This window comes from Dromiciops gliroides, chromosome X (assembly GCF_019393635.1).
Source record: "Dromiciops gliroides isolate mDroGli1 chromosome X, mDroGli1.pri, whole genome shotgun sequence".
Taxonomy (NCBI): domain Eukaryota; kingdom Metazoa; phylum Chordata; class Mammalia; order Microbiotheria; family Microbiotheriidae; genus Dromiciops; species Dromiciops gliroides.
Window position 1 is genome coordinate 35,887,813 of NC_057867.1, and position 15,293 is coordinate 35,903,105.

Below are 15,293 nucleotides of genomic sequence, written 5' to 3' on the forward strand. Positions count from 1 at the left end.
TCCCCTTCATCTGGGGAAAGGGCTCTTCCCACAATCAGGAAGGTGGCAGTTGTCACCAGATAACCGAAGAAAGGGTCTCAACCTCTCCCTTGGAGGCTCCCTGTAGCAAGCTTATAAAAGCCAGGCTAGATCAGGCTACTTGGCTGGTGTTTCTAAACAGACTCTGATACTGCAGAGCAGACTGACTTGTTGGAAGGAAGAGCAGGAAAGTGAGGTGAGTTATCTGTGTGCAGCTCTGTGTAGTCTGCTTACCTCTGCCATTTTTCCTGTGGCCTCCTCAATTTCTCAGGAAAATTCCTTGAAAAAGCTGTCTACACTGGCTTCCTCTCCTCTCGCTCTCCTCCAAACCTTCCAAAGTTGTGACTTCTGGCCTCAACATTCAACTGAAACTGCTCTCTCCAAAGTCAACAGTGACTTCTCCGTTGAAAAACCTAATGGCCTGTGTTCGATTCTCACCCTTGACCCCTCTGTAGCCTCCAAAACTGGAGAATCCTCCTGGATTCTCTCTCCTCTCTAGGTTTTCATGCCACTGCTCTCTCCTGGTTCTCTTCCTACCTGTCCGACTGTTTCTCCTTAGTCTCCTTTGCTGGTTCTCCAACCATATTGTGTTTCTTAACTGTGGATATTCCCACAGGCTTAACATGGGTCCCCTTGTCTTTTCTCTTTGCTCTCGCTTGGTGATCTCATCAGCTCCCTGGGGTTCAATTGGATCACTACACAGATGACTCCTAGAATTCTATGTGTGTGTATATATAATATAATATAAATGCATTATAGATATAATATGTATTATATATATTGTACACAATATATATTATATATATAAAATCTACATCACCAATTGCCTTTTGGGCATTTTTAACTGGATTTCTAATAGGTATCTCAAACTCAACATCTCTAAAACTGAAACTCATTATCTTTCCTCTCAAATATTTCCTTCTTCCAAATTCCCCTATAACTGTCAAGGGTGTCATTGGAACAAGACATCTGTGTTCTCCTTGACTCCTTACTCTCACACACTCTACATATCCAGTCAACTGTCAAATCTTGTCATTTCTACTTCTCTAATATATCACCTAATCTCCAATCACATAGTCACCACTTACCTAGACTATTGGAATACCCTCTTATTTGGTCTCCCAAGTTCAAGTCTCCCCTCCTCCAATCTGTCCTCATACAGCTGCCAAAGTGATATTCTTAAAAACACAGGTCCCACAACCCCTCCTACTCAATAAATTCCTATGACTTCCTATTGCCTTTAGGATCAACCTTGAGCTTCTCTGACCTTTGAATCTCTTTATAACCTGACCCATTCCTACCTTTCCAGTCTTTATACATATTATTCTCCTCTATACACCCTTTGATTTAATTACACTGGCCTATTTGCTATTGTACACACAACTTTCCATCTCTGCACCTATGGATTGGCCCCCATGACTAGAATTTACCTCCTCTTCACATCCACCTCTTAGAAGATCTGGCTCCCTTCAAGAATTAACTCAAGCTTTATCAACTACCTGAAGCCTTTCCTTTTAAATTTTTTTAAATTAAAAAATTGTTTATTTAGAATTTTACTTTTCCAAATTACATGTAAAAACAAATTTTGACATGTTTTTTTAAACTCTGTATTCCAACTTCTCTTCCTCCCTCCCCCCACCAAGAACTCAAGAAATTCAATATAAATTATACATGAGTAGTCATGCAAAACATCTCCACATTAGCCAGGTTATGAAAAAAACAGACAAAAACAAAACCATATAAAGGAACTAACAAAAAATTATGCTTCAATCTGTATTCAGATACCATCAGGTCTCTCTCTGTAGATGGATTGCAGTTTTCATAAGTTCCTGAAGCCTTTCCTGTTGCCTCCAGCTGCTAGTGCTTCCACCCAAACTTGTTTGCATAGGTTATATATACACTCGTAGCCCCATTAGATTGGAAGCTACTTGAGGGAAGAGATACTCACCTTTGCCTTTGTATTGCCAGTACTTAGCACGGTACCAGAACCAGGGCAAACACTTCATAAATATTTAATGATTGACTCATTTCCCTGTCTAATGTATATCCTTGGGGAGAATCTGTACAGTGGGGTTTGTCTTACAAAGTGTTGGGAGTCTTAGCACCACTTGTACCTGAAGGCTGAGGCAGAACTGACCCTTTGTCATCAATGGTTGTTTTCTTGAAAATGCCTTTGAACTCTACTTTATTCTTTAGCATGTGACTATGCTAGAAGTTGTAGGATCTGGACAGATGGTACTGACACATATGCATTTGGATTAAGACCCTTCTCTCTCCCACTCCCCCCGCAAAAAACAAAAACAAAACTAGTTTTTAGGATATCACAAATGCTGCACTGAATTGGGTTACTGATCCATTAGCGTAGGATTTGTCTCTGATACTGACAAAGAGGAACATTTGCCTCAAAAGAGTTGGGAAAGGTTTAGGGAGTGCTTCTCTCTGCCCTATCATGACTTGCACTGGATCGATGGAGTCATGTAAACCCTCCTTGACCCCATTTATTTTCAGCAAATGGTTTTTCAACTGGAAAAGCATCTTTTCCAATGTGTTTTAATTAAAACCGAATGTATCTGTAGACATAACCTCAAACATGTGATTCAGTGAGGAAGAAAAGCAAGCCAAGAGATGGGGTTTTGTCCCTGAAAGCATGAAGACCCAAGGGGATTGCAACAGGGAAGGTACAATTTCCCCAGCTAATATTAAAAGTGCTCATGGCATTCAGGGGAACTTCTGTCCTCCTGTTAAAAGGGCTGTTGATCACATACCAATGGAAATTTACAGTGACTGAGAACTCATTTTCACCCCTTCTCAAACAGTTAGTTTTACCTTCGATTCAACTCCTCTGCTTTTGGCTCTCCGATCTGGTCCCTTTGGGGCCCTTGTCCTTGGGAAATCCAATCCTCCGTTGCTTAAGTAGTGCCTGGTAACAAACTCCAATTAATGAAAAGAAGAAACCCAGCAACAAACACATCTGGAAAGAAGCTCACTAAATAGCATTAGGGTGCGACTTAACAAGGCCCAGTCATGCTGCTTCAATGTGCACACTTTGATATTAGCCTAGGGGGAGACCAGAGACAAGATGAATTTCTTAGAACTCACAACACCCACGGTTTTGAATGCTTAGGCATTTGTGTTCCCAGCAGCTGCTTTAAAAAAAAAAAGCACAACACCACAATTCCCAATTAAATGAAGGAAACCCCTGTCAATGTTGGGCCAGAACCAGCCCATAGTCATCCAGTGCCTTAGGGAGGTAGAACTACTATTCCCTGTTGGGAATGGAATGTATTTGCTCTGTAGCAAACACCATCATTTCCCATAAATGAGAGGCTCTTTCATGGACTGTCCATTTTGCATGAGGGATCCTGTTCATATGTTAAACAGCACAGCTGAGTAGGCCTTCTTTCTTCACATCCAATTGATAATATGCTCACCCTTCCACTTTTCTTTCCTCACAAGATTTAGAGCTGGGATGTGCCTTAGCCATTTGAGCCTTTTTACCCTCAGATTGGGAACAAGCCTGTTGCTTTAGTATCTATTTCCAGGGAGGTGCTAATGAGAATATATAACTGTGCTATCACACAGGAAAGCTTATGTTGAATGATAAAGTAAATGGGAAATGCTGTTCTAAAATATATGTGCCACACTCTGTATAATACCTCGATTTCTTCTGGGTTTCACATAAACTGTAGCTGGTGATTCTTTTTGTAACGGGATTACAACTGGTCTTTTCTATGAATTTCGATATATTGGGCTTACTTAAAGGGACTTGCACGTATGGAGCAAATCATGGTGGAGTTTGTCAGTCTATATCGGCCTATACCTTCAAAAATCTATTTCTCATATGTTTAACATGATTGTACTGATTAACCTAGATCAGATTGCTTGCTGTCTTGGGGAGGGGGCAGGGAAGGGAAGGAGGGAGAAAAGTTTGGAACTCAAAATCTTATAAGAATGAATGTTGATGGGGGCAGCTAAGTGGCGCTGCAGTGGATAAAGCACCAGCCCTGGATTCAGGAGGACCTGAGTTCAAATCTGTCCTCAGACACTTGACACTTACTAGCTGTGCGACCCTGAGCAAGTCACTTAACCCTCATTGCCCTGGAAAAACAAAAACCAAACAAAACGAATGTTGAAAACTATCTTTATGTGGAAGTGGGAAAAAATTAAGATTGAAAAAAAAATCTATTTCTCGTGTACCACCCTCCCTTCTTTGTAGAAGGAAGGGGTGGGTGGGTGGGTATGGAACACTGCATTATACCATAGCACTTTGTTGATGGCTTGGTTAGTTCAACTAATTTTTTGCCTCTACCTCTTTTTAAAAATGTCTGTTGAAAAAAAAAAAGAAGGAAAAGAAAAAGAAAAAAATTAAAATGTCCATTTTATATATAAGGCAAGAGTTTTTAACCCTTTTTTTTGTATCCTGGATCCCTTTGGGCAGTGTCTAGATCTTATGAGAGCCTATGGATCCTTTTCTCAGAATAAGGTTTTTAGATGCAGAAAATAAAATACATAGTATTACAAAGGAAAGCAATCTAGTTTTGAACTCTGTTAATAAGACTTGTTCTGGGGGCAACTAGGTGGTGCAGTGGATAAAGCACTGGCCCTGGATTCAGGAGGACCTGAGTTCAAAATCCGGCCTCAAACATTTGACACTTACTAGCTGTGTGACCCTGGGTAAGTCACTTAACCCTCTTTGCCCCACAAAAAAGGGACTTTTCCTACTAATCCAACCATTCTGGAGAACAATTTGGAACTATGTCCAAAGGACTATAAAACTGGGCATACCCTTTGACCCAGCAATACTACTCTTTTTTTTTTTTTTTTTTTAGTGAGGCAATTGGGGTTAAGTGACTTGCCCAGGGTCACACAGCTATTAAGTGTTAAGTGTCAGGTACTCCTGACTCCAAGGCCGGTGCTCCATCCACTGCGCCACCTAGATGCCCCCAGCAATACTACTAATAGTTCTGTATTCCAAAGAGATCATAAAAAAGGGAAAAGGACTCACATGTACAAAAATATTTATAGAAGCTGTTTTTGTGGTGGCAAAGAATTAGAAACTGAAGGAATATCTATCAAATGGGGAATGACTGAACAAGTTATAGTATATGAATGTAATGGAATACTATTGTGCTATAAGAAATGATGAGCAAGTAGATTTCAGAAAAAAGTGAGCAGAACCAGGAGACCATTGTACAACAGTAACAGCAACATTGTGCAATGATCAACTATGATTGACTTAGCTCTTCTCAGCAATACAATGATCCAAGACAATTCTAGGACGCATGATGGAAAATGCTCTCCACATCCAGAGAATGAACTGATGGAGTCTGAATGAAGATTGAAACATACTATTTTCACTTTTTTTTTCTTTCTCGTGGTTCCTCCATTTTGTTTGATTTTTCTTTCACAAAATGACTAATATGGAAAGATGTTTAATATAATTATACTGTATAACCTATATCTGATTGCTTGCTGTCTTGGGGAGGGGGAAGGAAAGGAAGGGAGGGAGGGAGAAAAATTTGGAACTCAAAATCTTACAACAATGAATGTGGAAAACTATCTTTACATGTAATTGGGAAAAGATAAAATACTATTAAGTGAAAAAAAGACTTGTAAGTGATGGGGGGAAAGGGAAGGATATATCAAAAATAATGGTGATATAAAAATAAAATATATCAATAAAAATGTAAAAAATAATAAATTCTCTTTTTCTCCATGCCTCCCCCAATAAGATTTCCTGGGAAAGTTCAGAAAATGAAGAGAGACAAACTACAAGAGGAGACCTGAGTCCAAATCCTACCTGTGTCACTTACTACCTATGTGACCACAAGCAATTTTCTGGGATGATAATCCTTGTCCTCCTATTATTAGGTTCATGGGGTTGTGAGGAGGAGCAAATAAGAAAATTTGTACGAAAGCGCTTGAGGACCTAAAAAGGCCTTTGTAAATTTCAGGTAAATCAGAATGAATCAGTAACAGTAGAGGATTTCTTCATAAATATACATACAGGGGCAGCTAGGTGGCACAGTGGATAGAGCACCAGCCCTGGTGTCAGGACTACCTGAGTTCAAATCCGGCCTCAGACACTTAACACTTATTAGCTGTGTGACCCTGGGCAAGTCACTTAACCCCAATTGCCTCACTAAAAAAACCAAAAAAACCCAAAACAAACAAAAAACCCAAAATAAATATACATACATACATACATATATGTGTGTGTATGTGTAATATACATGAACAAATCTACTGTTAATGATTTTCTAAAAAGGGAGAGACTTTCAATGGTTTCTAATGTTCTTCTCGGATATTCTAAATACCAATGGCCATGAACAAATATAAATATGAAAATACTGTGTGTTTAGAGTAAAAGAAGAGGGCCTGTTTATGCTACAGAGAGCTGGTGATGTGCCCAGAGCACTAAGCTGAGAAATGTTCAACTCGGGGCAGACAAACACGGGGAGCAGGGTAGGCCCAGCACTGAGTGGAACCCCAAGAGGGGCCCTGTGGGCATATCCCGAGCTCCGGAAATATCTAGTGGTGACAGTAAATTTTGCAATTAACTTGTCTGCAGCAAAATGAGAACTTCTGTTCATGAATATGGGGAATTTGTTTTTCGAACTGAAAATAGCTCCTCTTTTTTGCTGCCCCATTCATTTCAGAGAACCACGGTGTACAGGTTGTGAGTGACCACATCTTCTCCACCCCCAACTCTTCAGAGTAGAAGTTAGCAGGTAAAAGTGGCTCTTAGCCAAACATTGGGATAGGGAGGGTATGGAATAAAGCTTGTTAGCACTGGGGCACTAAAAATGCCCCATTTTTCTTCGACTCAGGTGTGGGTCTCCTTAAGGATGGTACAGTTTTAGACTTGATGATTCCTGCCCAAGTGAATACTGCCTCAAGTAGTTTGCTCTCCAAGTCTCAACCTTGGTCAAAATGGTTCTTGGCAAGTCATCCATAACTGGAGAAATACTTGCTCCACAATCCTGTGGCAAGTGTGGAAGTTACGGTTCCTGGCTGGTTGTGCTTGTGCAAGGAAAGGCACCCCATATCAAGTAGTTGAAAGATTGGGTGATCTGCCAATTGAGAAAAACAGCCCCAGAAAACGTTCATGGCCCTGCAAAGATAATACATTGCAAATACCGATTGCTCATTGGGAACTGGCTGGGCTCTGTGGTGGCTACGGGGAAACAGACTATCCATCATTTAGAGATGGATCATGAGAGCTGGATAATGGCTCCTGTAGAGAGGGTTCAGCCAGTGATTCGTGTGAAGAAGAAAACACTTGTTGGTATCCTTCTGCTGTCATGTCTTAGGCTGGGAAATTCTTTCAGACCTCTGGTCTGAACAGCAAACAAGCCAGAGGGCAGCTGGGAACTCTCCTCTCAAGTCACCTGAGCAAATGCAGGTAGCATGCCATGTGCTTCTGCTGCAAGTGACCATTAACTGGTGTTTTGGGGGTGGGAGTGCTGGACTCCTTGCTATACTTTTGAGGCAGGTACAAGGGAAAAAGCAAGGAGGGAATCTTGACGAGAACTCAAGGCAGAAGGAGTGTTTTTGTCAGCTTGCCATGGAAGGGTGTGACTCTAACAAGAGGTCATCATTTTGAGTCTCTATCAATTGATCATCTTGAGTCCCCTGTGTCCTGGGAAGATACCAGTGGGCATGCCTAGCTTTTTGGGAAGGTGTCCCTCAGATACCTCTGAACAAACACTCATACCCTGTAGTCTCATCACGCTGAATTGGGGAACTCATCACATTGTTAAGAGACTCAATTGATTGACAACTCCCCATACATTATTTTATATTTATTTATTTATTTATTTATTTATTTTTGTGAGGCAATTAGGGTTAAGTGACTTGCCCAGGGTCACACAGCTAGTAATTGTTAAGTGTATGAGGCCAGATTTGAACTCAGGTCCTCCTGAATCCAGGGCCGGTGCTCTATCCACTGTGCCACCTAGTTGCCCCACCCCCTACATTATTTTAAATAAATTCTTCTTTTTTAATTGCTGTTGTTCAGTAGAGTCCGACTCTTCGTGACCCCATGGATAATAGCACACCAATGCTGTCCATGGGGTTTTCTTGACAAAGATACTGGAGTGGTTTGTCATTTCATTCTCCAGTGGATTAAGGCAAACAGAGGTTAAGTGACTTGCCCAGGGTAACACAGCTAGTGTCTGAGACCCTATTTGAACTCAGGTCTCCCTGATTCCAGAACCAGCCAGCACTCTATCCACTTAGCTACCTGGTTGTCTCTTTTTAATACTACAATGTAGATCATATATTTAGTATCAGTTGCTTATGGGAAGAGGTTCTTAAACGGACCCTGAGCATTAATTTGAATAAATACAAACTCAATGGAAGGGAAGAAATCAATCATAGTATGACCACAGAAGAAAGTGTAGAGTTGAGTTAGTCCAACCACTTGTCTGATGTAGAAATGGGCTTGTATAGGCACTATTTGAATACCTCAAATGACAGGAAACTTACTAACTACTAAAACAGCATATACCTATTTAGCCAATTCTGATTTCTAGGAATTTGGTCTTTACATTGAGCTGAAACCTAACTTCCTGTCATTTTCACTCCTTGCTCCTGGTTCAGTTGTCTTGTGCAAATCAGAATGTCTTATTCCTTTTCATGATGGCCCTTCAACAGTTGTGAGGAACAATGGTATAGTGAAAAGAACACTGAATGGAGACACAGAAAATCCAGATTCCCGTTTCAGTTCTGTAACTTTCCTGCAGCATCTAACCTCGGACAAGTCATATCAGCTTTGGGGGATTCCTTTTCCTCTGTCAAATGGGGGGGGGTTGGACTAGAGAATCTTTAAGGTACATCCCAGCTCTAAATATGTATATGTGTCCTTCCTAGCTCTTCTCTTTTCAGGCTAAACAGGCCCAACTCTATCAAAAATGACCTGGTTTTTGATCCCCTCCCTATGCTGGCTGCCCTCTTGTGTTTTAGCTTCCCAGAATACCTCATAAAACGTAGCCCTTAAAAGTATTCATAATGACTTTACTGAGCAGAGTAGTTCAAGGCTATTTGTAATGGAACTATTCTGACTGAGGCCATCCTAGGCCATCCTGAATACGTGCATTCGTGCAGGCCAATGCCAACACTGTGAGAAGAGAGAAAAGAGGTATCTATCTGAAATCTAGAGTCAAACTGCAAACGTGCACAAGTCATACAGAATAAGCAGAGATCATAACTGGGCAGTCCATTAGTTAGTCTCTACTTCTGTTTATCCTCTCCTGTTAAGATGCAGATAATATTGGAAAGCAAGAGAACCAACCTTGGGTAACCGAATTCTTCCTCCTCACTGCTAACGATCTCATCACTGGAGGATGAAAATTCAGAGGCTTTCAAGAACAGTCTGATATTATCTTTTCCCCTAAGGAAACCAGGAGCCTGTGGGAAGAAGGAGAAGCACTGAAGTCGCTCTTTGCTTCAGGGTAGGAGAGACCGTAAAGGCTTAAAAAGTCCAGTCCAAACATTTTCTACTCAAATGTAAATTCCGCCTCCCTGGACAGAGTCAATATTTGACCGACGATGAACTATCCAAACATAAACGTTAAGGCAAGTCTACATGGCCCCCGTTGGGGGGAGCCATCATTTATTCAGTCCTTTTGTACCTGATAGCCCTTTCCAGAAAGGAAGACTGTCCGCCCAGGGTGCTCAAGGCAGTCCAGCAGATGGCAGGCAATGGGACACAAGGGAAGGAGAACTAGATGGAAGGTAAGGTGTTAGGCTCAGCTCTGCTGCTGACTCACCAAGTCCCTATGGGTAAGTCCCTTTCCTCCTGTGCCTCAATTTCCTCCTCTGTAACATGAGAGGACTGGACTAGATGACCTCTGAGGTCTCTTCTAGCTCTAGAGTTAGTATCCAATAGGTAGCCTTGAGAAAGTCTCTTCCCCTCCCTAGGCCCCAGTTTCCTCCCCTGTAAAATGAAGAGGTCATACTAGAGGATCTCTGAGGTCCTTTCCAGCTTTAGAGTTTAGATCCACTGTGTGACCTTGGGTCAATCATTTACTCTCTTGGGTCTTCACTATCCCCATCTGTAAAATTAGATCGTTGGACAAATGACCTCTGAGATCCCCTTGAGTTCTCGATCTAGCGTCCGATGACAAAATGGCCTCTACCTTTCCTTCAAGCTCTAGCTCTGTGGTGCCTCCCAACTGAAGTGAATCAGGGTGATTTGTCTGCACTGACATGGCTAAGTAGGGACTTGGAGCAGGGCCTTCTACACAGCCCCATTTGACTTTCTGTTTGGCTTCCAGAGACAGCAAAGTCAAAACCTTCATTTGAGCTCCAGGAATGGCTGTATCTCTTAGAGATCCCCCCTCTTTAGTTTTGCCACATTGCAGGTTGCATCCAGTGACACAAAGGGGTATCCTGAATCTCTCACAAAAAGTTCTCCCAAAAAAATTCCCTTTAAGTCAAAAAATAAATATATGCCCCACTTGCACTTTCTGGGCTCAGGAGAGGTTGTTGCAAAAACAAACCAAAAATAATAGGGTGTCACAATTCTCCGAAGATCGGGTAACCTTGGATTTATAGAAGTAAAGGTCCCTTTAATGGTTTGTAAGTATCTAACTTCTTCTACTCTCGTCTTTGAGGTTAACCTAGGAAGTATCTGAGGGTTGGCTTCTAATAACAAAGTGATCCATCCTTACCCACAAATATTTTCTATTGAACAGAAGAACATGGAAAGTAAAACAAAATGAGGGGCTGAGATAAGATCATCTTTAAGGTTCTTTCTGGCTCTAACCTTGGATGGGCTTATGAAGTCTTTTTTTCCATTTCAGTTTTCATTGCAAATCTTCATTCTCCCAGGGTAACTAACCTAGCCATAAGTGATCTTTCTGAAAGAATGTATGTTCCTTGGCTAAACAAGGTTCTTTGATTGCTGCCTGCTGCCAGGGAGGTGGCAGTATGGTACAGTGGGGAGAGAAAGTCCCTGCTCTGCTCCTTAGCAGCTGTGGTTTCTCAAATAAGCCACAATCTTTGTGGGCCTCAGTTTCCTCATCTGACAAAAATGAAGTTTAATCCCTTTTTCGTATGAGTTCTTATGGGGATTCAATTCATATTGCTTCATTACACTTAATCCAATGTCTGGCATGCAGTAGAGATTCATGAATGCTGGGAGATTGATTGATTGGTTAGCCCCAGAGGGCAGAACTAGGAGAAGGGTGGGGGGGAGTGTAAAAGAAATAGATTTCGGCTCAATGAAAGAAAGAACTTTCTAACCATTTGAGCTGTCCAAAAATGGGCTGCCTTGGGATCTGGTGAGCTAGCTCCCCGTTGCTGGAGGTTTTCAAGTGGAGGCCAGATAACTACTTGTTGGGATTATGTAGAAGGATGTATCTTTTTAAGTGGGCTTTCGACTCTATGGTCTTGGATGCCCTTTCCAACTCTGAGATTTCAGCGACTCATAGGATAAGAGAATTTCAAGCTACAAAAGAGTATCTGGTCCAACATGGTCATTTTACAGATGAGGAAACTGAGATCCAGAGAAAAGAACTTAGACAAAGTCATATAGCTAGGAAGAAGTAAGGTCAGTGCCTTTCTCTGATCCCGTGTTGCCTCCCTTGCTGTGAAGTTTCATAGAGGATCATAAACCTAGAGCTGGAACGGACGTCAAAAGTCACCAAGTTCCCCTGTCTCCCTTAACAGAGGAGACGTGTATAACTTATAATATTGAATTGTTTGAGTTCTTGGGGGTGGGGGGTGGGAAGGGAGCGAGGAAGAGAAGTTGGAATGCAAAGTTTTTAAAAAAATTGAGGTCAAAATTTGTTTTTACATGTAATTTGGAAAATAAAATTCTAAACAGAAAAAAAGAAATGAAGATGAGGTAAATGTAAAAAACATTAGTAACAACAGAGAAGGAGACTGAGCCCCAGGAAGGTGAAATGAATTACTCAGTGTTATAATGTGGGGTTTGTGCTCAAATTATGGGATCAAATAATCACACAACTCAAGCTAGAAGGGACCTCAGAGGCCGGCTAATCCAACTCCCTTATTGGACAGAGGAGGAAACTGAGGCCTACCTTGAGAAGAAAGGTGACTGGTCCAAGGTTACACAGGTAGTAAGGTGACTGGATTTTCAAAGGTTATGTCAGTGGGATGCTTTCACTCTAGTAGGCTGGAAAGTATAAGGCCTAGAGGTGAACCCTTCTCTGCACCTAAGAGTGTTCATCACAAGACCAGCTACCGATCAGTGCATCCTTTTAGCCATAACCACTTGTGACATCCATCTCCTAAATTATAGGGGGACTATAATCAGGGCTGACAGGAGGAATGCACAGGAGGATGAAATCACAAACCATGGGAGTAGTGAATTAACCATAATCATAATGACAACAGGTAAAAATCAATCATGAAAAAATGAAAAGAAAACTTACTATGATTTGTACTGGTGGGGGGCCACTTTCACCATTTTTGTACAGTGGCTCCAGGGCCCTGGTCAGGGGAAGTTCAGGTCTGGAAGAGCCTGTGGATTGTCCAAAGTTGAATTAGTGACAGTGCTGATACCAATTTCCTTTGTACCCATTCAATATCCCTACAGGCCCGAGTGTTCCTTTGATGGCCTCTGAAAAGCACCCAGGACCAGTCACCAGGCTACTTTCTCAGCAATGACTACTTCCTGCTGCCCTCTCTCAGACCACCGAGTTGGAAGAAAGAGAGGGATTTAATGAGGGAAGGAATGGCTTCTGACGCTTGCCTCTTCCCCAAGAAATACCAAACACCCGACAGAACCCAGAAATAGTTGCTGCTAAATGGGTAAGAAGAGAGACCTAAGCTAGGATAACTAGATAGCCAATTTTTGCTTGGACGGTTCCAGGTTTTGAGAGCCTCTAACTGGTCTTCTTATGCACAAACAATTGAATGCTTTACGGTGGATTTGGTAACACCATGATGTAAGATAAATTGGCACTTGCCAAGGTGTCCAGTCCTTTGTTGCAGAGCACAGATTTGGTTCTGGAAAAGCTGCCTTCTAGCCTAACAGGGCATCAGGTTGCTTTTGTCAACAGGCAATCACAACATCATGAGACTTATGTGAAAACCAGGGCCCCTCAACAGCCCTCAACACTTTGCAGCAGGGAAATGGAGGTTTGGAGAACTTGTGGGTTTCTTAGTGCTGGTCTCTCTCTCACCATCATGCAGCACCCCAGAGATGGAGGGTTTAATATGAGTGGAGCAAGAAACAAGTCTCTTCCATATTCCCATATTGAGCCTGCACTGGTGGAAAGAACTATAAAATGGGGGAGGGAGGAAGCAAATCACTATGTAGGTGATCAACTGTATTGGAAACAGGGGAGTTTATGCAAACTGTCCTGTTTATGCTAGAGGCCAAGCCCTGAAAAATACTTATGGAAAGGCAGGAAAATGAATCATTTTGCCACAGTTTTACATTCTACTTTTAGAATTGTTAATTTCTTATCCTTCCTCAAAGGACAGGGGGTTCTAATATCTCCAAGGCACTTTCTGTCCCATCAAATTGTTATTAACAACAACAGTAGCAGCAGCAGCAGCCCACATTTATTTAGGACTTTAAGGTTTGCAAAATGTTTTACGGGTTAACTCATCTGATGAAAGGGAGGCATACAGGGGTTAAGTGACTTGCCCAGGGTCACACAGCTAGTAAATATCTGAAGCTGAATTTGAACTCAAGTTTTCCTGACTCAAGGACAGCTAGATGGTACAATGAATAGAATGCTGGGCCCGGAGTCAGGAAAACACATATTCCTGAGTCAAAAATTTGGCCTCAGACACTTACTAGCTGTGAGACCCTGGGTAAGTCATTTAACCCTATTTGCCTTAGTTTCCTCATCTGTAAAATGAGCTGGAGGAAGATACTCCAGTATCTCTGCCAAAAAAGAACCCTCAAATGGGGTCATGAAGAGCCGGACATGATTGAAATGACAAAACAACAACTTCCTGCCTTCGGACCCTGTGCCACCTTTAGAATGAGCTGCCAAGTACCCTCCCTGCTTCTGTGCACACCCCACCTTTTTATGCATAGAGAACTAGCCATTTAAAAGAACCAGGGGGGATTTTTTTTTCAGATGGTCTTTTTTTTTCATGTAATTTTGAATCTATGATAGGAATTTCTGCTTTGTAAGTTAGGATTTCCTTGCTATAGTTTTTTCATAAAGCGGGGCCCACCTGTTGTTAAACCCTGAATGAGAATGAGTTTTAAAGTCTGTTGAGAGCCTTGTCCCTCCTCTTCTACTTGGAAAAGAGGTCAAGCAGAGGCCAGGGAAGGCCCCTGGTGCATTTGGATTTTGAAAATGAATAGCACGCCCCTTTTATTGTTGTTTTGCAACCTTAGAATAGAGTGCTTGGAAATCTGTGGCCAGATGCCCACTTGGTTACACCAAGGTGCAGGCGGTCTGCACAGGGGACAGTTTACAACCAATCCATACCCTCCTCGGCCGGGTAGTTGGAGTCTCCTGGCTTGCTTGCTGCCCCTTTGTCCTCTGCTGGGAACGGCTCATTTTCCCCCAAGTCCCTTGGTGTGGCCTCGGCCCAAGGAGGAGGTTTGGGTTAGTGCCTGAGGTTGGAAGGCAAATTTGTAGCAAGTTGCTCTGATTTCCTGCATAAGGAAGCTTGCAGTCCCAGGGGAAGCTCCTGGTCTGTAAAGCCCACAGAATGCAGGAGAGAGGCAAGGAATTAGCCAGGCTGTCCACACCCACAGACACAAAGCCAGCAGCTAATACGGTATTTTCCTATGCATCCTTCCCTCTCCCTCCACCCCCACCCTAGTTTTTCCCTTGCACTTTCCTACCACCTTTGGGTACTGGGGAAAAGCATGGAGGGTAGAGTTTAATTCCACCCAGCATTTACTCTAGAGCCAGTTACCTATGGTCATTCAAATTTCCTGTTAGAAAGAGCCTCCCAGTTATGCTGGAAAAAGGAGGAAGGAGATCCAAGATGTGGGATGTGGTGTGTGTGTGTGTGTGTGTGTGTGTGTGTGTGTGTGTGTGTGTGTGCATGCCTGCACATGTGGGGGGAGGTTGCACTTGTAGTGTGACCTTGAACTTGGGTAGTAGGGGTTGCTCATTTGGCTTTTGACTCCAGAGACAAAACCAATACCCTGAAAGAGTGACCACACTCCCTAAGAGTGGTTACATGTCTAGACAATAAAAACAAAACTTGGCTGGGGCAGGTATTTGAACTGATTTGTGGGGTGGAAGGACAGTGAGATGCCTGGGTGAAACTAGAGAGAGGTTACTTTCCACTTAGCATCCCAGGTACCTCAAATAAGGATC

At 42.3% G+C, this 15,293-nt stretch overlaps 1 protein-coding gene across 1 annotated transcript in view; it reads right to left on the reverse strand.

Moving 5' to 3' along the window:
- Nucleotides 1–15,293, reverse strand: part of NRK (Nik related kinase) — a 237,945-nt gene that overhangs the window by 45,546 nt on the left and 177,106 nt on the right. The window contains exon 16 of the mRNA XM_043974630.1: nucleotides 2,845–2,938. Coding sequence (XP_043830565.1) covers nucleotides 2,845–2,938 — 94 coding nt within the window. The remainder of the gene's footprint in view (nucleotides 1–2,844; nucleotides 2,939–15,293) is intronic.